At 38.3% G+C, this 22,158-nt stretch overlaps 1 protein-coding gene across 1 annotated transcript; it reads left to right on the forward strand.

The window, feature by feature from the left end:
- Positions 1 to 2,168: 2,168 nt before the first annotated feature.
- Positions 2,169 to 22,110, forward strand: LOC103459959 (protocadherin-17-like). The gene is made up of 4 exons (XM_081602925.1): positions 2,169 to 5,984; positions 7,555 to 7,613; positions 8,173 to 8,342; positions 20,707 to 22,110. Exons 1-4 carry the CDS (start codon positions 3,516 to 3,518, stop codon positions 21,282 to 21,284), a joined length of 3,276 nt encoding a protein of 1,091 aa, XP_081459051.1. The 5' UTR covers positions 2,169 to 3,515; the 3' UTR covers positions 21,285 to 22,110.
- Positions 22,111 to 22,158: the final 48 nt, after the last annotated feature.

The following is a 22,158-nucleotide window of genomic DNA, read 5'->3' on the forward strand; positions in this document are numbered from 1 at the left end:
TATGAGATTGATGTGGATAAGCAATGTGATAGCCGCATAAGGCAGGTTATACCAACAGCTGTGATATTTGAGCTGTGAAATAAGCCTTGTTTCTTTCAGAGGAATACGCAGTTGTCTTATGTCCTTTACAGAGATTATCCTGAAAACATCCACAGTCTGTCTCCTTCTCTTTCTCTTTTTATCTTCTGATTAAATTTTCTCAAAAGCAATGATGAAAATGAGGAACAAACAGAAGAGACAGGTGTAAGCCTGTTGTTTTTAATAATTAATAAGGATCTTAAGTTATGAATACCTGAGGAGCTTCAATGACACTGAGAAAACAGCACTCTCTGTTACTCTCCAAACATTTTGAAAGCTTTAATTTTACATTTCTAACACCATGTTGGCCATATGTCACTCCCCAAACCCCCCAAAAAAGATAAATAAATAAATAAATTACACCCAGAGTCAACCCAAAGTATGAATAAATTAAGCTGTAGCATTGTTTCACAAGCTCTGGATTTGAGTGCATTTGAAGCCATGTTTACCATAGTGTGATCCAAATATGAAATTTATCCTTTTACATATTGGACATTTTAAAGAAAAGACAAATAAGATAGAGATACAGTGTGAAATCCTAACAGTTTCATATCAATGTCAACAGTCATGATTTAAGGCTCTTAATTTAATAAACTCATATTGTTCCTTTGATATAATTAGTGCATATTGCATCTATTTGCAAATTCCTCTAGGCACATATATTGTACTTTACTGCTATTTATTGTGAGCCCAACAAAATATACTTGGGTTCTGCTTCTCAATTCAACAGTTTGTATTGAAGTACTGTATGGTAAATACACAACAAAGTCAGAGAAGTCAGAGAAAGAAATGATTTAACCATTTTTTTTTTTTTTTTGCTGTCAACTCCTAACACTCTTTATTGCAAGTGCTGTGGAAATGAGAAAGGTATGGAAAACCTGCAAACCTAACAAGAACCAGTTGTTTTCCTAAATTGACAGGAAAGCATTGATCAGGAGAGCACTCAAAAGGCCAACGGTAACTCAGAAACCTGCTGTTAAGGTGAGGCAATCTGCTGACAGTATAAGTATTAGTTGTGTGCTGCACAAATGGCGTTTATGCTAAAATAGCAAAAATACATCCATGAAAAAAACTATTTGTGAGGGACTAACTATCAGTGCACATCAGTCTGAACAAAACCATCATCATCCTGTGGGGAGCAGGGATAGGAAAGCTGCTCAGAGATAATAGGCAGATGAATTGTGCTAAAAGCAGGACGGTACAGAGAAAAAAAAAACTGTTAGAAGCACCAAAATACTTGAGACTGGAACAGAGCTTCATATTCTCTCAGGAAAAAACTCTAAGCTTACACCGAGAACTACAGTGGAATAATGTGGCTAAAAGCATATTCATGAGTCAAACGAATAAAGTCAAACTAACAATCTTAAAACCTGATGTCATGCTCTTTATCCAGTTTGACTAAGTCTAAGTTATATTGCCAAGCTTCGTCAAAGTGCTTCTTCTAGATGTGACTAAAATAATAATAATAATAATAATAATAATAATAATAATAATAATAATAATAATAATAATAATAATAATAATAATAATAATGGAGGAAGTCGGGTTGTGGTCTGAGAGAAAAATTCAAATGATTGATTGATTTTTTGGGGGGCATGTAAACACATGCCCCAGTGTATCAGCTTGTAAATGTAATTGTTTCCACAAAGTACTGACTTGGGGTTCTGAATACGTGCACACCACACTTTTCAGAGATTCAGTTGTAAAAAAAAAAATTGAAAGCCATGTATCATTTTCATTCCATTTATGTACTACTTTATTTTTGCTTATGAAACGTATATTTTAGTTTATGGTTCTTAATGTGACAAAGAACCATGTTTTCTGTAAACATCTTTGTTTACAGAAAAGTTTAAAAGTATATACTGTGGGGTATGCTGCTGTATATATTCAATAAATAATGTGAATTGACTTCTGCATACTTTGGAAAGAAGGGACCACATAAAAGAAGATGATAGTGACGCTGTGGTGACCTGTGACAACAAGTGACTCCCCCACTCCCCCCCCCTCACCGAACAAAATTTCTGCCCTGGGGCCACATATACCAACGGACCGTCTCTGTCCCCACTTGTCAAGTTCTTTCTGCTCCTGCTACGGCACATTTCAAGAAACCTATCTCCAATCCCCTCTGGTTCACATCGACACGTATTAGGAGCAACATCCTCCAGCACGTTTCCTCCCTGTGATGCTGCTGTTCGCTGCGCGCACATCAGTAAATGAATCACGTAGCACTAGAACAGCCCTTCTTCATGCGATCTTGCCAGACCCTATCGGAGAAACCCCCCTCAAGGCAAAGATCTGTCACTGCTCACTCATTCGCTGGAAGACGATCAGAAAGTATGTTAAATGCGCCCAGAAACACACGGGAGTGCGTTGCGAGGGCTTCGAGTGGCTTCCGGTCAGATCGGCTCAACACAGTGAGGGGAGCGGGTTTCAACAGTTGACGCGGAGAGGAGAGAAACCTGTGAGCGCAGGAGAAGCGATTAATTTTGATTATCTGAAATCTTCCAGCACCTCTGTGTGGCTCATTTTTTCCTCCCGCTCGTTTTACGGGTCAGTGCTGAAGGGAATTGTCTGGAATGAAGGATGGAAGAGCACCGGGTCCAATTGGACTGGATTATGGGATTACTGGACTGATTATAGGACAATCATCGGGCAAAAGTCGCAGGCGCTCTTGAGCACAAAAGGTTGGAACTGGAGTATTTCTCAGCTCTGCATCCTGCTTGTTTTATTTTTTATTCCACTTTGTGAGCAGACTGTGTATGGGCGACGCGGAGCGAACGCGTATGTGCAACAGTGTGCCGCACAGGAGAAAGGGGGAAAGTAACATGCGACGTGAATGGCAAATGCTGCATTTTGAATGGCCATGTCAGTGTTTCGCAGTAGCCTAGGTGTAGATGTCGCATGAGGGCAATGCGCTTTTGCGAGCCGCGCTCTAACCTTCAACCACGAGATTTAAACGCTTTAACCTTGGATGCGGTTGGGAATATGAATACTTTATAGTCATCGATTATTCATCAAGTCCCCCTACACACACATACACACACACACGCACGCACGCACGCACGCACACACACATTACGTTTGGGGGAGAAAAAAAAAAACAAAGAGAAACAAAGCATCTCTCTTGTAGTGGTGCCGAATTTGATATTTAATTCATACATCAGGTGTCGTCGAGCGGTCATCTTTGTTTACAGAAAGAGTTCGTCCCAGCTACACCGCATCCAAAAAAAAGGTCAAGATCCAAATTAAAAAGGGAGAGCACGGTTCAGGGATCGGTTTAATACCTAATTAGTGTGAGATCAGCGTGAAAGCCGTGCCCGGTGCGGGTTAGAGCACTAGGTTTTTTCTGTCTTTCTTTTTTTTCTCCTAATCAACAGGTTGAAAGTCAACCAGTTTTTTTTTTCAGTCTACCACTGCTGCATATCCACTTAGAAGGGATGCGTCTCTCTGCACCCGTTTTCCTTTTGCTGTGGGTGAAAGCCCTCACGTTAAAAAACCTCAATTATTCCGTCCCGGAGGAGCAGGGACCTGGAACTGTTATAGGCAACATAGCAAAAGACGGCGGATATGGGACTGTAGAGAGAGGGAAGAAATCCAACTTCAGGGTTCTGGAGAATTCAGCCCCGCATCTGGTGGATGTTGACCCCGAGAGTGGACTAATCTTCACCAAACAAAGGATTGACAGAGAGACGCTATGTAGGCGCAACCCCAAGTGCCAGCTCTCTATGGAGGTGTTCGCCAATGACAAGGAAATTTGCATGATCAAGATTGATATACAGGACATCAATGACAACTCCCCCAGTTTCCCCTCAGATCATGTGAATATTGATATTTCTGAGAATGCAGCTGCTGGGACACGCTTCCCCCTCACTATTGCACATGACTCAGATTCTGGGGAAAATGGGATAAAGACCTATCAGGTTACAAGAGATGACTACAATACCTTTTCTTTGGATTTAAAAGTGAGGGGTGATGGGACTATATACCCAGAACTGGTGGTTCAGAGACCCCTCGATAGGGAGGATCAGAGTCATCACACTCTTCTTCTTACTGCAATCGATGGTGGGGAGTATCCGAGATCGGGCTCCATGCAAATCAATGTCAGAGTGACTGATTCAAATGACAATAGCCCTGTTTTTGAAAAATCTTCCTATGTGCTAGAGATTCCTGAGAATTCTCCCCCTGGAAAAATACTTATAGATCTGAACGCCACTGACCAGGATGAGGGAAGCAACGGGCAGGTGGTCTATTCCTTCACTGGATATGCATCTGAGCGAATACAAGATTTGTTCTCAATAGACCCAAACACTGGCGTCATTAAGGTCCAGGGAGAGATTGACTTTGAGGAGAATCCAATCATAGAGTTTGATGTGCAGGCAAAGGATCTGGGGCCCAATCCGATACCAGGACATTGTAAAATTACTGTGAAAGTGCTTGACAAAAATGATAACCTGCCAATAATAAGTTTTGTCTCTGTTCGGCAGGGAGCAATCAGTGAAGCAGCTCCTCCAGAGTCTGTAATAGCACTGGTCAGAGTGACTGATAAAGACTCAGGGCGTAATGGCCAACTCCAGTGCCGGGTTCTTGGAAATGTCCCCTTCAGACTTCAGGAAAACAACGATAATTTCTACACTCTGCTTACAGACAGACCTCTGGACAGAGAAACGAAAGATGAATATAATGTCACAATTGTTGCAAGAGACAACGGGAACCCATCTTTGAACAACACCAGGTCATTCACTGTGAAAATCTTAGATGAGAACGACAATGCACCGCGCTTCACAAAGACACTCTACGTGCTGCAGGTGCCTGAGAACAACATCCCGGGAGAGTACTTGGGCTCCGTCGTGGCACATGATCCAGATGTAGGTCGTAATGGAACTGTTTCATACTCCATACTGCCATCCCACATTGGAGATGTATCGGTCTACACATACGTGTCTGTTAATCCCACAAACGGAGCAATCTACGCCTCTCGCTCCTTCAACTACGAGCAGACAAAATCCTTTGAGTTCAAGGTTCAAGCAAAAGACAGCGGCTCTCCTCACATGGAGAGCACTTCTACAGTCAGGGTCAATGTCCTTGATGTGAATGACAATCTTCCAGTTATTATTTTACCGCTGCTGCAGAATGATACGGCTGAGATCCCAGTACCTAGAAACGTGGGAATTGGGTACATTATTGCTACAGTAAAAGCAGTGGACCATGACCATGGAGAAAGTGGGCACTTAACCTATGAGATCACAGAGGGAAACGACGACCACCTGTTTGAGATAGACCCAGTGGGAGGAGAGGTCAGAACTGCCCATGCTCTCTGGGAGGAGATTGCCCCTGTGGTTGAGCTGGTGGTGAGAGTAACTGACCATGGCAAACCCCCCTTATCTGCTGTGGCTAAGCTGATCATTAAGGCGAATACGGAAACGACGACAGGAGGGGGTTCCAGCGCGAGTGGGGAACAGCAGCACTGGGACGTGTCCCTGCCCCTCATAGTTACCCTCTGCATTATCTCTGTCATGCTCCTGGCCGTCATGACTGCCATCGCTGTCAAGTCCAAGCATCAAGATAAGGATGCTGGGAATTATAACTGCCGCATGGCTGAGTACTCCAATCCTCCGGTGGGGAAGGGAAAAAAGAAACGGATCAACAAGAGTGACATCATGTTGGTGCAGAGTGAGATGGAGGAGAGGGATTCTGCGAGCCGGATGAACGTTGTCAGTAGCCCATCTCTGATCACCTCACCCATATGCTTCGACTACCAGAGCCCGCTGCCGCTCACACTGCCCAGGTCAGAGGTCATGTACCTGAAAACCACCCCAAACAGCCTCACTGTGCCCAGGTCGGGGTGCCACTCCAGTTTTGCTGGGCTGAACACAGACACTCAAGCGAATAGGATGTCAGTGATACAGGTAAGCAGGATTCTTCATTTTATTCATTTACTATTATTCTCTTATCTGCACCTACTGCTTTGCCTTACAAACTGGACAAAAGTGTATGAAAAGGAGGAAACTGGCACACAGAGCAGACATCATTACATGGATTTTCCTTCTTTTCCCTGTTTTGAGACTTAACTTATACTCTCCGCATGCAAAGCATGATATGGCAACCTCCTGTCGAACCGTATTCATGCATTTTAAAAGGCTTTGTACAAAAGAGAGTTTTTTTTCATTTTCCCTTTCTCTCTCTGTATTTGAGAATCATTTTCAAATTGCTCCATTTTAAGTCTTTTCCTGCAGAATGGCACAGTTGGTCTCCGTAATTTGAGAGTCCTCGCGGTTAGACATGCAAACAGTGTGAGTCTTGAGCAAGGCCGCTGCAACCCTGCCAGAATCGCTGCTATAGAGAGCGAAAACAAAAACCCGCCTGAAATGTGGGATTGGACAGGTGTTTGAGCAGCTTGTCCGATCACATTACCAAACCGATGTGCAGCAGACACAGAGAGATGCACACAGCATAACCTTACAATCACATTTTTTGCCCCCCCTTGGAAATGTGGGCCAGATCCACCCATCCACATCCAGGATTGGCACAGTGGTGCCATTAATAAGTTCCAGCCTTGCCTTGTAGAGATGGCAGGGTTTGAACACCCGAGCCAGCTAACATGCTAATTTGACAGCATGGGCTTGTAGGGCTTTTTAGCACTGCAGAATTATCTGATGTAAACGATGTAAATATTCAGGACAGTCTCATTCGGAGATTATAACACAGATGACAAGGCTTGGCACTGTCACCAGTCACTAGGGTATGTGGGTGTGATCAACACAAACACACTACTTTGAGAAGAGAGGGGGAAGGCTCCTGATGACAGTGGCAAATGCTGAACTCTTTGCCTTGCCAAGGAAAATATATATCTTCACAATGGAAATTTGCTGTTCCTCAGCAACTCTCCCCGGCTTGTTTCTGAGTTTGTTTAGTGATATCATAAATGGATTTCTTGAAAAATTCTTGAACAATGTTAAATTGTATTTTTAGTGACAGCAAAAAGGGGGACCTAGAGGACAAACTTGTAAATATGCTGCCACCCCCAGTGAAGTAATCTTATTTTCCATGAATGTTTTGGAGTATTTCAACAGAGCATACATCTTGCAGTTCACTGACAAAATTCAGTAATTTGGAGTATTTATTTAATTTACTAAACTTTGTCACATGTTTTTTGTGTCTGTTATATCATTCCTGTCATCCTTTCCCTCCATGGCATGTATAGCAAAATTATTGTAAAACCCTTGATTTTTTTGTGCTCCAGCCAAGGATTGTCAAAAAATGAATAGGCAAATAAGTACAAAGAAATAATAAAAATAATATATTTTTTCAATTGCCACCACATGGACACTCTTTTCAAAGTTATGGATGTGCCCCTGCTTGATTTATGCCATGGTATTGTATGTGTGTGTGTGTGTGTGTGAGAGAGAGAGCTTATTGTTAAAAAAAAAAATCTTAAATGTTGAATGCACATTAACATTTTGCCTTTTCACCTTCCAGACTGAAAATTTCTCATCAGAGCCCAATTATTCTGGCAGCAGGCAGCCATTTGTTCAAAGGTAAGAGCAATATTCACAGGGGTTCCACAAGTGTGGAATTTCAGTATGTTTCAGATCTGGCTAAGTTCAGAAAATGTTTGAAAAAAATATTGGTGTTTCCGTATGTACCGCATTTCCAACTTTATGCTCTTTCATGTTTTCTAAACGTTGTGTCCATCCATCCATCCATCCATCCATCCATCCATCCATCCATCCATCCATCCATCCATCCATCCATCCATCCATCCATCCATCCATCCATCCATCCATCCATCCATCCATCCATCCATCCATCCATCCATCCATCCATCCATCCATCCATATTCCTTACAGGTTTCATATATAAAGCCAGAAATGTTGACTCTGAATTTTACATTTATGCTTTAAAAATAGGTGAGTGAAATAACATAGAACTCTGTCAATTTTAGTCGAGAAAAGCATGAAATTTCCACATAAAATATGTGAAAACCGTGTACAGCTATGCTCCCAGACTCTACCTATCAGAGTGTGTTGATACTCACTTACAAGTTATGACAACTTATGCTTAATTTTGCTCCTCTCTGTCTGTTCCATTCTGCAGCTCAACATTTAAGGATGCAGAACGAGCAAGTCTCAGAGACAGTGGCCATGGTGATAGTGACCAGGCTGATAGTGACCAGGATACTAATAAAGGCTCACACTGCGACACATCTGCCAGGGAGGCCCTCAAGATGAAAGCGGCAGCAGTTAATGGCCAGCCTTTTGAGAAGGGTGAGTGGACATCTTCAAGATGCCTAACTGACTCTTGTAGCAGACATTGTTTGTGCTTAATGCAGCAAGAACCTTCAGTTTTGCTGGTGTTTAACTAGAGCTCTACAACTTCTTCTGGGTGTAGAAGCCAGTGCAAAAAGACGTCCTCCCTCAACATTATTGGAAGCTGTAGGTGCAGCAGGATATTTTGTTCCACTTTACATTGCAGACAGCCTGAGATATGTCTCAAAAATGACACGAAGGCACTGGAGTGAAAGGTAGATAGAGAGTTTAAAAGGATGAAAGAGTCTTGAACGTAGAATTTTTCATACGTCTTCAGTCTGATTTAACCATCAAACGGACTCGTGCACGGAAAACTGTACCTCTGTCTGTGTCTCTTTTCTTTTATATCATGTCATTTTTGTGAAGGTAGATTTGTTGCATGCATGTCTCAGAAAGCATGACAGACACTTGCAAAGCAAAATGACAGATACATTGAGTGCAACTTGACAGATTGTTTCCACCTTTTGCTTGGATAGATTTCCTCAGTTATTAGTTTTGCTGTGGTTTTGAGAGAGGGCGCTCACTTTATGACTGAAAATAGAATTGTTAAATTTTATTTTGCAAATCCAAAGCGATCCAGACTGCCAGGAGGATAATCTCAGATGACTGTCAGGCTCATGGCAACCTGGCTGACCTGGAAGAGACTGATATATTTAGCTTTTGCGGATATAAACTCGAAAACATGAAAGCAAACGCTCGCTGGTGAGATAAAAGATAATGGGTGGGGGACTTGAAGTGAAGTGGCGATGTTTTTCATTTCCTCGTCCGCGCCTCGGAGGAGGAACGGCTGTGGTCATCATGTCCCTATGCAGCACTTTCCACACCATTTACATTGCTATGAACTGTTTGTTTGCAGTATGCTCAGGAGGGCAGAGATGGAGGCGCTCTAGTGGCTGGCAGAGGAGATGTGTGAATCTCTCCCTGTCTGTCTCACTTTTATGTATGTGTGATCTGGTGGTTGCGTGTGTTCTGAGAGGAATTATGGCAGACCAAACTTAACTCTGTGGGAGGTGTAAATTCAATCACTTCACTTTTTTTTTCCCCTCCCCCCACAATTTGATTCAGCCGAAGTTCTGATGCCAGTCATATGGAGATATATCAAAAAAGACGTTCTGTACATGTGAAACTAGTGCAGTGCTGATGCCGCTTGACTGCAGTGGCAGTTCATTTATAGACCTGGGTTTGTAAGATAAGAGAAATCCAATCAAGTAGGGAAATGCTTTTAATATCAGTATGTTTGCTAATGTCTTTCCCGTTCCTAAGTGAGAGATGTAGTTAGAAAGAAAAACCAATGATTAGATTAAATTAGGTTTTTCTTTGATAGGGCTGGTCAGCTGAGCTTTAAAGAGATAGTTGGACATTTTTGAAGTGAAGCATTATGCAGTTGAAATACACCGAAAAAAGGGACTGATGACCAGAATTGGCTGATTTTCTTCTTATGAGGAGATCATTGCCTCATTCCTTCAACTTTCCAACCCATCAGTTTTGAGATAGAAATATTGCTGCAGCAATTATTATCGTTACTGTGATTATTATTGTGATAACATTACTTATAATATCATAATTACAAATTATTTGGCAGTATATGCAATCTCAGATGTCATGGACTGCACTGTATTTTGGTAATGTATTTGATCAGCTGTATGGAATTTGACTGATCCCAATTCAAACAACCGATATATAATTTTAGCAGCTGTTATGCTAACGGTCGCTGAGGTGATGCAAACATGTAATAGAAAAGTCATATAAATGTTGGTTAATTGTCCTGAAAATACCATCATTACAGTTTTCAGCTATAGCATATTGTTAAATTTTAGAATGCACCATAAATGCTACCCAGTTATATTGATTACACCCTTCAGTGTAGAAGTTGTAACTGTGGAAAGATAAAAATATATATATATATATATATATATATATATATATATATATATATATATATATATATATATATATATATCGAGGCATGTTGGTGGCTCAATCTGCCACAACAGAGAGATGGACTTCCTGCATTGCTCTGTTTTATCCTTTCTTTCTCAAAAATGGATTGGAAAATGCTGTCAGCCCTTTTGAAATCTTAGTTGCAGCACAGGTCTACTAGCGTTGCAGGGGATACACATGAGAACTGCTCTGAGCAAGGTCAAATGCTGAAAACAGCTTAAAATGATCACCAGTCAGAGATGTTCCAATCAAGGATATATTTGAGTTCCGATCCGATCCCCACGTTGTAATATTGTCTACACCAATATAGAGAGAAACTTTATTTCAGACTCAAAGTCCAACCAAAGACAAAAAGAACAAAATGAGAAACAGACAGACATATGCACGACTATCCAAAAACAAGATTACATAAAATGCATCATAAAGTCACCAAAAATGTAATAACAAAAAACTGTTCCATTGTCTCCACAGCTGTGAATGGCATTGTGTAGAACTCAACCGTGGGTTTTCTGAAGCTAATGTTTTTGAGTCCAGTGCATTTTAGTCAAAGCCTTTATTTTTTTCTTCAAGGGTTGTAAAAAAACACAAGCAAAAAAAAAACAACTAAACAAAACAAAGAAAAAAACATAAGTACTGCACTACTACAGTTTTTGGCCATACATTCAACTGTATTAATTTACAAGATGAATTACTAGATAAATAAATAGAGAAGTGAATATTTGTATTGGTCTTGATGTTTTAAAAAAGTTCTAGATCAGGTATCGGTGACTATGTGTACGGTACATATTGTAAATTATGGTTGCCAGGAATGACTCTCTTCCGCTGGCGAAGTGAACGACGCGGCAGAGCAGAGACACATATAGGGTAAATCTGGAGTAAGATGCTCAATCTGCAGAAACATCTCTGTTCACTAACAGTTGTCTTCTGTACGACACATGTATCAATATTTATATATTTGAAACATTTGTTTATGTATTATTTAAAACAGGAGAATTTATACAGTGTTTTATTTAAATGTGCTACCATTTTTTAGCAGACAGTGTTCCTTTTCAGTGTAAAATCAATCAGAAAGCTTCAGCCCGATAAGCCAATAATGACATCAGCATCAACTCCAATAATGATACTAAACTGGATCACTGCTACCCGTAACTTTAATCATGTTGTCTTTGTTGTAAAATAGGGTTAAATCAGGTCTAACTTTAGTTGCTTTAGTTGTGTAACAGCAATACCTTTCTCTCTCAGTCAAACCTATTGTAATGTATTTTCTCTTTCTAGTGTGAAAAGTTAATGATTAATCACCATAGAAATGTTACATAAGACTTATGCATATGTGAACTTCATAAATGAGTTATTGAACAATCTAACACGTCAGAGTGAATTACAGATCACAGAATAAAAAGAGGCTTTAGTGTAATCTGTCTTTCAAAGGAGCCAAGTAGATGTGGCACATCTTTTTATTTGTCTTTTATTTTATTTGTAGAAATACTTCTTTCTTATAACTTTACCTTCCCATAATCTTGTTATGTTTTTCAGCGATTTAGAGAGAAAGAAACCGCTCAGTAACATGTTTTCCTTTATATTAATTTTTTTTTAAGTATTTAGTTTATCTGGAAAGTTTTTGTTTATGATGGGGAAATTAGTATTGGCTAAATTCATTATCAGCAAGTCAGAAAGAAAATTGAGTGATGGAAATTGGCCTCACAATCTCTGATCGGTGCATCTCTAGAAGTAGTTTCCTTACTTGTTGTCAAGCCATGTGATATCACACACATCTCAGAAAAGTAAATAAATATTCAAAATCAGTGGACGGCTAATATGTTAGTATAACTGATAACAACCTCATAAAACGTCACTTTGAAATTTCAAACTATCCCTTTAAATGGTGTCAGTGTCTGCAAGACAGCAAGATGGAAGATTCACATTATGCATTTTTCCCGCAGAATTGATCATACAAAACACCACCCGCCTACCTACACACTGCCTCACTATCTTACCAACAAACACAGGCACATTTACTGAACAACAAAGCTACTATTTTTGCAGATTTAGACAAGATAACGCTATTATCCAAAATGGAGATTTTTTATTTTTTTTTGTTCCAAATGCACCAACACAAAAGCTGGTAGGTTAAGTAGCGTTGCTTTTATGTCTTTACCTTTTACCATCCCTCTAGTCTCCTGGCTGCTTTGATACAGGTAATATATGCACCTGTGCAGCTTCCACTATCATGCACTCTGAATATTTATTCACTCTCACAGACACCAGATGCACAGTGGGTATGTTGCTAGGCTTTCTCTGATTCTATTTATAATAGGCAAGCAGTTTCTTTTGTTTTTGTGAACCTGTTTTTTGTTTTGTTTTACAGTTATGTGTAATATCACAGCTATTTGTCATTTATTTTTGCAGTGATTTGGCTAGATGCGATCACAGGCCCATTGTAATGCTATGGCTTTCTTAGAGCCATTGTGACATAACATCAAAGAGAAATGTGAAGCTAAGGACCGGCCAAACAAATTAAAGTGTTCCATTTTAACTTTTGAATAATTCGGCATCGTTATCATAGCTTACTTTTGACGGTGCTTTACAAAGTGCAAGAATGTTATCTGTTTTAAATAATAGTCCTAAATAAAGAATGTTATGTGAACTACTACTAATATTGAGTACCTTTTAGGTAAAAATGCCGCCCTGTGAATACTTGTGCTTACGCAGTGAGGTATATGACTGCAAAAATTGAATGCTTTTCACTCTGTTGTTGCTTTACCTTCAGAGCTTATGCATCCCTTTGCATCAGCATCATCTGCAGGCTCCTCTGCAGATAGGTGGCATAGAAATTAATTCAGCATCTGCCTACTTCTCTCTGCTCCTTTCTTATTAGGTTTGCTTCTTATAGCAGTGCTTAAGGAATAGCAGTATTCACTTTGCAAATAAGAAAAGGATTGAAAACACAAATGAACACAGAGTAATGCATTGGATCTGTTCTGTGTTTCTTGTCAAATAGTTTCAGTTAGCTGTCCTAGTAAAAGTAAATGTATAATGGAATTAAGGTTTTAATTAATAGCATTATTGTCGGCATAGCTTATTTTAAATCAGAATAAAATATGAGCTACAAATAATTTGCAGCATCAAAGAAAAAGTTTTGTTTACACAGAGAAAAATTAGATTTGTCTAACAGATCTAAGAGTAAAGATGACTTGAAAGATTTACGTTTAGCTTAATTACAGATAATTCCCCTCGGTAAACAGCTAACAGTGCTAATAGGAGAGTACAAGCTTTGTGGTTTTGGGGTTTATCTCTTATGAAAGACAGCATCAATTTTTTTAGCATTTGATCTATGGTTCTTAAGCCTCAAGATTTAAATGTTGACTTTACTTTTTTAGATTTAACTGCTAACTGGCTGCAACTTTCCAATTACTAAGTTTTCCCATCTGTTATACATACTCCAACTAAATATCTGTTTCCTTTAACTGAAAAGATTCTTATCAAAAGTAAATCATTAAAAATGACATTAAAAATTACTTGAAATTAGCATCGGAAACCTCAAGAAAATGTTTGTCGGGTTTATATATCTTGTTGATCAATGGATGTAATTTTATAGTATTTTAAAAATGATATCCCTGCATTTAGAACCAGTGAAGCAGTTTTTCTAATCATGTTTCGTTTTTATGTATCTATGTTTAGTTTTAAATTATTTTTTCACCCTGGTTTTGATCCAAGTCTTTTAAAATTAGGGCGTTTTAGAAATCAATAAAGTTACTACATTAATGAAGTCAGTGCATAAATTGAAGTACGAATTTAAATTTTGTTCCAACTAAAAGAAACTGCTGGTCAGCAAACATAAAACTTCTGGCTTTGAAAAAGTCGTGTCTTCTTCCTGTTGGCAATAATTTTATGAGGAGCACTTTGCTGACATCCAAACTTAAGATAAAATGTTTTGCTCTATTTTGATGCAGATCTTTGGCAGTTTGTCTCATTATCTTTTTTTTTTTTAAAGAGCTTTTAGTGTATAATGTGAAGGCTAAACTTACTTAAAAAGTTGGTCCCCTGCTCTATAAGTTAGTGAATATTGTTTATCCGCTATTCATACAGCTACACTCTATACAAACAACTTTTGACCACAACATGCAGAACACATTACATGACACAGACAAGCAGGTTGCTGCAGAACCCAGTGCTGTGCACCATTGTAAATGGTAAAAAGAAACTTCCATTTTTTGGAATGAAAAACAAATTAAAGATTTTTTTTAGCAACAAAAAGACATGCCAGAATATAGGCAGAGGACTTTAAAAAATGAAAACACGGCTACATCCCTTTTTAACAGTATGGCCCTGGCTTACATAACATCACAGACAATGCACTAATAACAGAGATCAGGAGTGCAGTTTAGAAAAGAACCATTTAAAAATGCCCATATTAGTACCCTGATCTGATCCCGACATCTCTAATGTGAAAACTTTCACTATCAGTCACATGATGTAGGCTTATGTATACCATAAGGGTGCTGTCCTGTTACACAGCATTTTTTTTAAGTATTTTGTTAACTAGCCGACTGGTGACATAGGACTTGTTTTATGTCCCAAGTTCTAGTTAGGAATGAATGAAGAAAAAAAAAATGGGACAAACATTTAAGCAAAAAGAAGAAAATAAGTGTTATACTCTAAGATTTAGTGTAAGAATTTTTTTTATCTTTTCTTGGAAAATAAATTGTATATCTCAAGGGATTCAACCAAGATGAAGAAAATAAGGATTTGAGATTTGTAACAACCAAATATTTTACCTAAAACGTTTAAAAACATAATTTTGGTTAAAAAAAAGAAAAAAAATCAACAGTTAGAGGTAATTATGGCCACTGTTAAAATGACACAGCTCTTTTTGTATACTTTTGTATACTTACTTTTGATAAGTAACGTTCATAATGACTTTCAGCTTTTCAAAACCACACATTTATCAGAAAATATTTAGGACTGAAATAGAAACACCAAATGTATTTAGGTCAGAAACACAGAGGTTGTACATATTACAAACATTTGCAGTTGATAGTTCATAGGTACAGTTGAAGGGCAAGAATAGCTCTTCAACTGGACTACTTAGAAAACTTATTTCTAAGCATTCAGAACTATGTTTTTTTTGTTTGTTTTTTTGGGGGGAGGTTGGAGGGGGGGTTAGGAAAAGGACAGTCTGAGGAAAAGTTGTCTAAATTTTTTCCAAACAAAAAACCTTGATATAGTTGTCTGTAACTCAAAGTCTATTACTGTGGCCAAACCATCCAAACAAAAACATGTAAAATTTAATTAACTTTTCCACCAACATTTAAAATCATTAAGAGCTCAGATGCTAAATTAACAACACAATTTAGCTTTGTCCGGTGTAGCATAATTAACAGTTTCATCGTACCCTGTGGCTATGTGTGGGTGTGCTTGTGTAGGTGTTAATACACTTGAGAAGCAGAATGTGATAGTTGTGGCATGTACTTTTCAAAAGAGCTTGTTTGATACAATGGTGCTCATTTCCACAACTCTCAGGAGTTCTGGCATCCATGTTCTCTTGGTTTTGTGTGTCCTTCAGCAAAACTTGTGGAGGGTGTTGTATGATAAATGGTATACTATCTCCTTCAAAAGGAGGATCATCCCACCCCCCAAGCCCCCCATCATGTGAAGCTTTCTCTTGTTCAAGGCTCATCCTCATCAGAGCCAGGTTTCAAAATGAAATCAAGTGCCTCATTTAGGCAGCCACTTGCTTGAGGGACTTTGATAATACAAAATGGCATGTGAGCAAGACAAAAAAAGGAGCTGATCAAAGTGGCATTAAACCATGAATGAAATATTGTAGGTATTTATATTAAATGTATTTGAAGGAAGGAGATTAATGGATGGCAAAGTGTAACAAATGTTACAATTTATTCCACAGTTTGTCAATAATTGATGCTTGTATGGCGATATATCTGCATTAAAAGGAAGCTAAGCGGTCCTTTTGTGTTTTCTTTCATTCGGGAAATATAACTGGCAAAATCCCATGCTTGACCAAATTCTAACAAATTTGTTGATCTCTGCTTAGAATTATATGTTTGTGGTGAAAAAAAAGTTCCTGCAGTGTTGTAGTAGAAACCACAGCCAAGAAAACACATGTATTAGATTAAACTTAGACCAGTCGACAGAAGAAGAGGAGGATGAAATTGCTGTTTCATTTTCATGTGTAACAAATGAAGGAAAACTATTATTTTCCACCGACTTACAAGACATTTTTGACATTTTGCTTTATGCCCTTACATGCAAAACACCTCAGTGCATTATTGTCAAATTAATTTTGATAGCTGAACAAAATGGTCACAGAAAAGGGGAAAAAATGACAACACCCTCTACACCATAACACCATGGAAATTGGCTTTTTGTATGCGTTGCTCTCTGTCTGCTTATTTAATGCCTCTAGGATTAGGTGTGGTGTGAAATGTACAAAAGGCTGTCATGGCACAATATAATCTCAACATTTTCTCTATTTTTTTTACGGTGAATAATACAGTAAATCTATAAGTGTTTGGGGTTGGCAGCATTTGGTAATCAAGTAAGCACTTCTACGGTCATAGGTTAACTATGCATCATTGGAATCACAAATATGTTGAGGCTGTAAAAAGTGTATTTATTTATTGGTTTATCTGAATAAATAAAATCCTGTTTTTAATAATGCTTTTGCATATAGCACCTTTCTACATTTATTGACGCAGATAGCAATGATCTGTAAATTAAAATAAATTCATCTTTTATACTAGCTGTGTAATTTCACAATTAAAAAAATCAGACCTTGGTGAGTTTATTAAATGAAAGAGACAAAAAACACATTAGTAAAAAAACAATATCAAAATTAGCAGCACCACAATTACTGCTTCCCTTTTGACTGTTGTAACAAAATGTAACTTTAACATTTTTAAATTGTACGTTATTATTTTAAGTGGGGTAAAAAGCAGTCAATAATGTTTTGGGTTATGTATACGGAAACCTATAAGTGTTAGTTACTTTTCAAAATGGAAAAGACAACAGAAATGGTCTGAATCTTTCACATCTGATCTTATAATCAAGGTTATAATTCACTTTGATTGTAATTGGCAAATGACAGAAAGTAGTGACCATCTGTCAGGTACAGTCAGAACCAATGGAGAACAGTACAAAACATCTCAAACACTTTTCCAGTGTATCAGTCATTATGATCCGTTGCGTCTAATGCAGCAGGGAAATCCTCTAACACTAACAGGTGGTTGAGCATTTTGCATTTTTAAAAACTCTTTTTTACAAAAAAGTATATGTGATATGTATATTACATATACATATAAAACAGTTTAGTTTTTAAACTTATTTCAAGTTTAGCAATTATTTTCAGAAACTGAAGTCAACAGAAATTCATTAATTAAACTTCATAAAACCCTACTGTAAAAGGTAAAATACAAGAATTCTGCACAATTCTTTCATTTCAAAACAATTTGGAAATGGCGAAGGCACAAACTAATGACTGTGTGTGGCATAAAATTATTTTCAAAATCATATTTTGATGCAATACCTTTTCAAAGTGGCAACGTGCCCAGGGCGTGGGCTACTCTTTCTCTTGCCAAATGTCAGCTGGGATTGGTTCCAATGCCACCCCACAGCCACCGCAACCCCAGAAAGAGGGTACAACAGATGCATGGAAAAAATTATTTTCCTTCCTCTAAATTTAATGTTTTATTTTACTTAAGATAGCTCTCAAAGTACTTGACAGCAGGATGTACAAAACATAACCAGCATTTAGAAAAATAAAAGCTGCTGGACAAAAGAATAATCTGACTGGTAAACAAAAGACGAGGAATTAAGTTCCTACAAATATTCTGGATCTACCAAAGCTGCAAACAGAGAAGGCTGATATTTAAAGACCATAAAAATACAATTGAGACCATCTGGTGTATAAGAGAACGAGTGACAGGATTGATTCTGTGTGCCTGATTGGGTTTTCTCTGCCTTTGTACTGACATGCATGTACTGACCTGTGAGTGTCTGTGTGGTCATTCATAACCGCTCATAGTTGAGTGGAAAAAGCTGTTCACTCTTCATCCTCAATGAACATCCTCTTGACTGCACAACAGAAGACTCATGAGCAACCCTCTTCTTTCCAGTCAATAGGACATGATGCTGCTGGATAACAGATCTTTATATAAAATTTCTGTTTCATGTTTGGTTTTTTTTCTGTGTGTTTTAGTTGAAATGACAAAAAAAAGAAAAGGATCACTTTTGAATGTGTTCCAGAAATCATTTTGCTAGTAGTAGTAGTACAGTATGCACATAATCTAAATGTTGCAATCTGTTTTTTTTTTTTGTCCCTGATGTGATCAAAGTTAGTTAAGAACAGGCATTTGCCGAGTCCCAGTTCAAAACTTCATTAAACACTCTTAAAACTCAGCAGCTCTAGTGAGCAGTAGTGTATTTCATCGTTATCACGTTCGTATTGTGATTCCATTTAACTTAATCCACTCACTGCAGTCTCTTTTATTCGTTTTCCTGAACAGTGACAAGTATTTTGTCTCAACTGTGTTTCTAAATTTGTATTGTACTTCACACATGCAACACCGATTCTAAATTTACTCCCATCTTACTCATGCCAATGAGGTTTTCATGCAGCGTAGATTAGCGGCATCATGCTTATTCTGTTTTGATATGACTCATTGATATTTCAGTTTGCCACAGATTTCACGGTAGCTACAAATAATCTAGTGCACACAAAAATGGCGAAGAAGTTGTTCTTCCGCTATGCTAGTCCAGAACTGAAGAAGTAAACAGACATTTATGTAAAATTAATCCATCACGTCGGCCTTCGTTATTTTGGCTCTGAATCCTGTCATCTGGTCTGTTGGTGTCAGTGCTCATAAGCAGCATGTTCTGCATTGATGTGAAATTGTTCAAAGTGCTGCAGTGCACGCAACCGAGCTCTCATTCAAGCTGCTTTTTGGAAGATTTACAAAATAAGCTAGGAATGTGGTCTCTTCCATTATTGTTCAAAAATGTTACTTTTACTCATCATATACATTTTAGTATATGATGACTTGCAAATTAACTTTGGGTGCATTGCTGGGTTCTACTAGGCTGGAGTGTGTGCATTAATTTCACCAGTCAAAATGGTAAATTGATTCATATAGCAATTATTTATATTGATTAAACACCAAAAGAAAATAATCTTCAAAAGCAACATAAGTAGTTCTAATGGAGTTTGCAAATGCACACAAAATGAAGTACCTTCATTTTTGGAGACAAATCCTTTGGTCTGATGAAACTGAAACAGAGATATTTGGTCATAATGACCAGTAATACACTCAAAGGAAAAAGGGGGCAAAGCCTGATCATATGAAGGAGCTGAATTAGTTTTAAAATGGCTTAAGGACAACAAAGTCAGTGATTTTGTTGTCACAAAATTCTGACAAAGTTGTGAAGAAAGTGCCAAGGGTTGCAGCCTACAAACCTCTGTTTTACCAGTTCTGTCAGTAATGAGTCAAACCTTCAGCAAATGATTGTGAGAAACTTGTGGAAGATTTTTGTCAAGCAGTGAAGAAATGTATGAAAACTTCTGATTAAAAAAAAAAATGTGTGAAATAGAACGTCATATATAAACAAGCAAGTTACTGCTTTATGCTGCAAGTGATGAAAAACTCAAAAACTGTTCAAAAAAAATTACCACGAGAGACTGGTGGGTGAAACTTGGACGACTGTATGAACATCATGACAAACATTTAGCATCCTAACTACTGAGACTGCCACTTACTTCCAGTCAGGACCTGCATGTTAAATTCAAATTACTCTTTCTTTTTAAATCAGTTCTGATGAAAATGTAAATTAAAAACATCTTCTGCACCAGATGATATTTTCCAGGAAAACACCTACACAGATTGTTGATAATACCAGGGGGGGAAATGTGTCGTAAGTCGTACAAATCAGTGTTTTCTCAAATTTATCAAAAGACAAAAACATAAAAATGGATAGTTAACCTGGAAATATATATATATATATATATATATATATATATATATATATATATATATATATATATATATATATATATATATATGCTTGTATTATCTAATTTGCTTGTATTATCAAATTAGGGTGATTTAATTAAACACATATCTTAGAACAGTCTAACTATTGCTTTAGACTGCATAATGGGATTTTATTCTGGAAATCACTGTGACATATGCAATATTACATGTCGGCAGTGATGCTGTTAGTTGGAGTTAAGAATAATGCTAGAAATTGTGTTTGTTTGCTGTGTTTGAGTATTGCTGCTCATCCTTCAAAATGTCATCTACATTTTCCTGTGGGTTGTTTATTCCTACCACAGCAGGCTCCAATAACAAATGTTTAACTGTTTTTGCAGAGCAAGACAAATCAGTCCACTGCACCGATGAATGTCGTGCACTGGGACACTCTGACAGATGCTGGATGCCAAAGTTACGGGTAGGAAGCCAAGCAGACAGCGCAGATAATCGCACCAACCTTTTCATCCCTGTGGGAATGGATGCCATGGTAGAGACAGAGATTTATGGCACCATCAGCTGCAGCAGCAGAAAAACCCTCACCACGTTTGGAAAAGAACAGCGGGACAGTACAATCCTCGTGGCCAATGTTAAACCTTACTTAAAATCGCAGCGTGCGCTAAGCCCACCGCTCCAAGAGAGTCCATCTGCGTCCAGCAGCCCCACCAAGAGCGGCGCGCCCCCGGACTTGGCCAGCCGAGAGCCCAAAGAAGAGAGGGACGGGGGATCAGACAGCAGTGCCTATGGCCCTCCAGATGGCCAATGCTCCCCACTGCACACCGAGTTGGAGGAGCCCTCCTACCTGACCTGTGAGCTCAGGCCTAAGTCCCTGTCAAGCTGTCTCATTCACAGCTCTGTCATCAGTCAAGAGTGTGGGGGGTCGGATTGTGCTCCCGACCAGAGGGACTCCGGCAACTGACAGGTGTGGTGACGGCACTCTCCAGCTCCCTCTCACCTGCCATGGATGTGATGATGATGATGATGATGATAATAATGATGATGATGATGATGATGATGATGATGATGATGATGATGATGATGATGATGATGATGATGACAATGATACCCCGAATCGATGACAAGGAGTTGATTTATTTTGACCCACAGAGATGTTCAAACGCATTGTATAACCAAAAACCATCTGCTTTCTATGTTTTATGTTCTGTTTGTTTATTTCTTCTTTTTTTTTTTTTTTTTACTTTTTTAGTTTGTGACTTGTTGTGTTTAGGTGAAATATGTGTCCTTGACTGGTGTGAAAGTTTTGGGTGGGATATCGGGGTGGTGGGGATCAGTGCTTACCTAACTTCAAACGTTTTCATGGTGTACTGTACATGTCGATTTAGATGTCTGTAATTTACACATTTCCAGCTCCGATTTTGTGAGGCTATTGAACAAACTGCTACTGTTACGCTACGAGTCCTGTCTGCTTTTGTACAGTGAAGCTTTCTGTCTCCATTTAGTGTATAAGGACCATTACTTTGAATATCACAAAGGAGCCAAAATACATATCAAGTGACGTTACATTCAAAAAAAGTGAAGTGTCTTATGAACTGTTAATGGTGGTGCAACAGGGAATGTCCCTTTTCATAAAAACCATTTAAAGTTCCTATAAAAAAACAAACATTTTTTTAAGAATGTATTTGTAATTTTATTGTCGTCCTCTCTGCAGTTTATGTGGAAATAAGCTGTGCTTAATGTGGGCTACTGTACTCGTTGTGTACTTTATTAAATTTGTATACACTGTGCGAATGAGGGGCAGTTTTTTTTTTTGTTTGACTGGCACAACTTCTGAA

Source organism: Poecilia reticulata, chromosome 2, assembly GCF_904066995.2.
Source record: "Poecilia reticulata chromosome 2, P_reticulata-male-v2, whole genome shotgun sequence".
NCBI classification, from domain to species: Eukaryota; Metazoa; Chordata; class Actinopteri; order Cyprinodontiformes; family Poeciliidae; genus Poecilia; species Poecilia reticulata.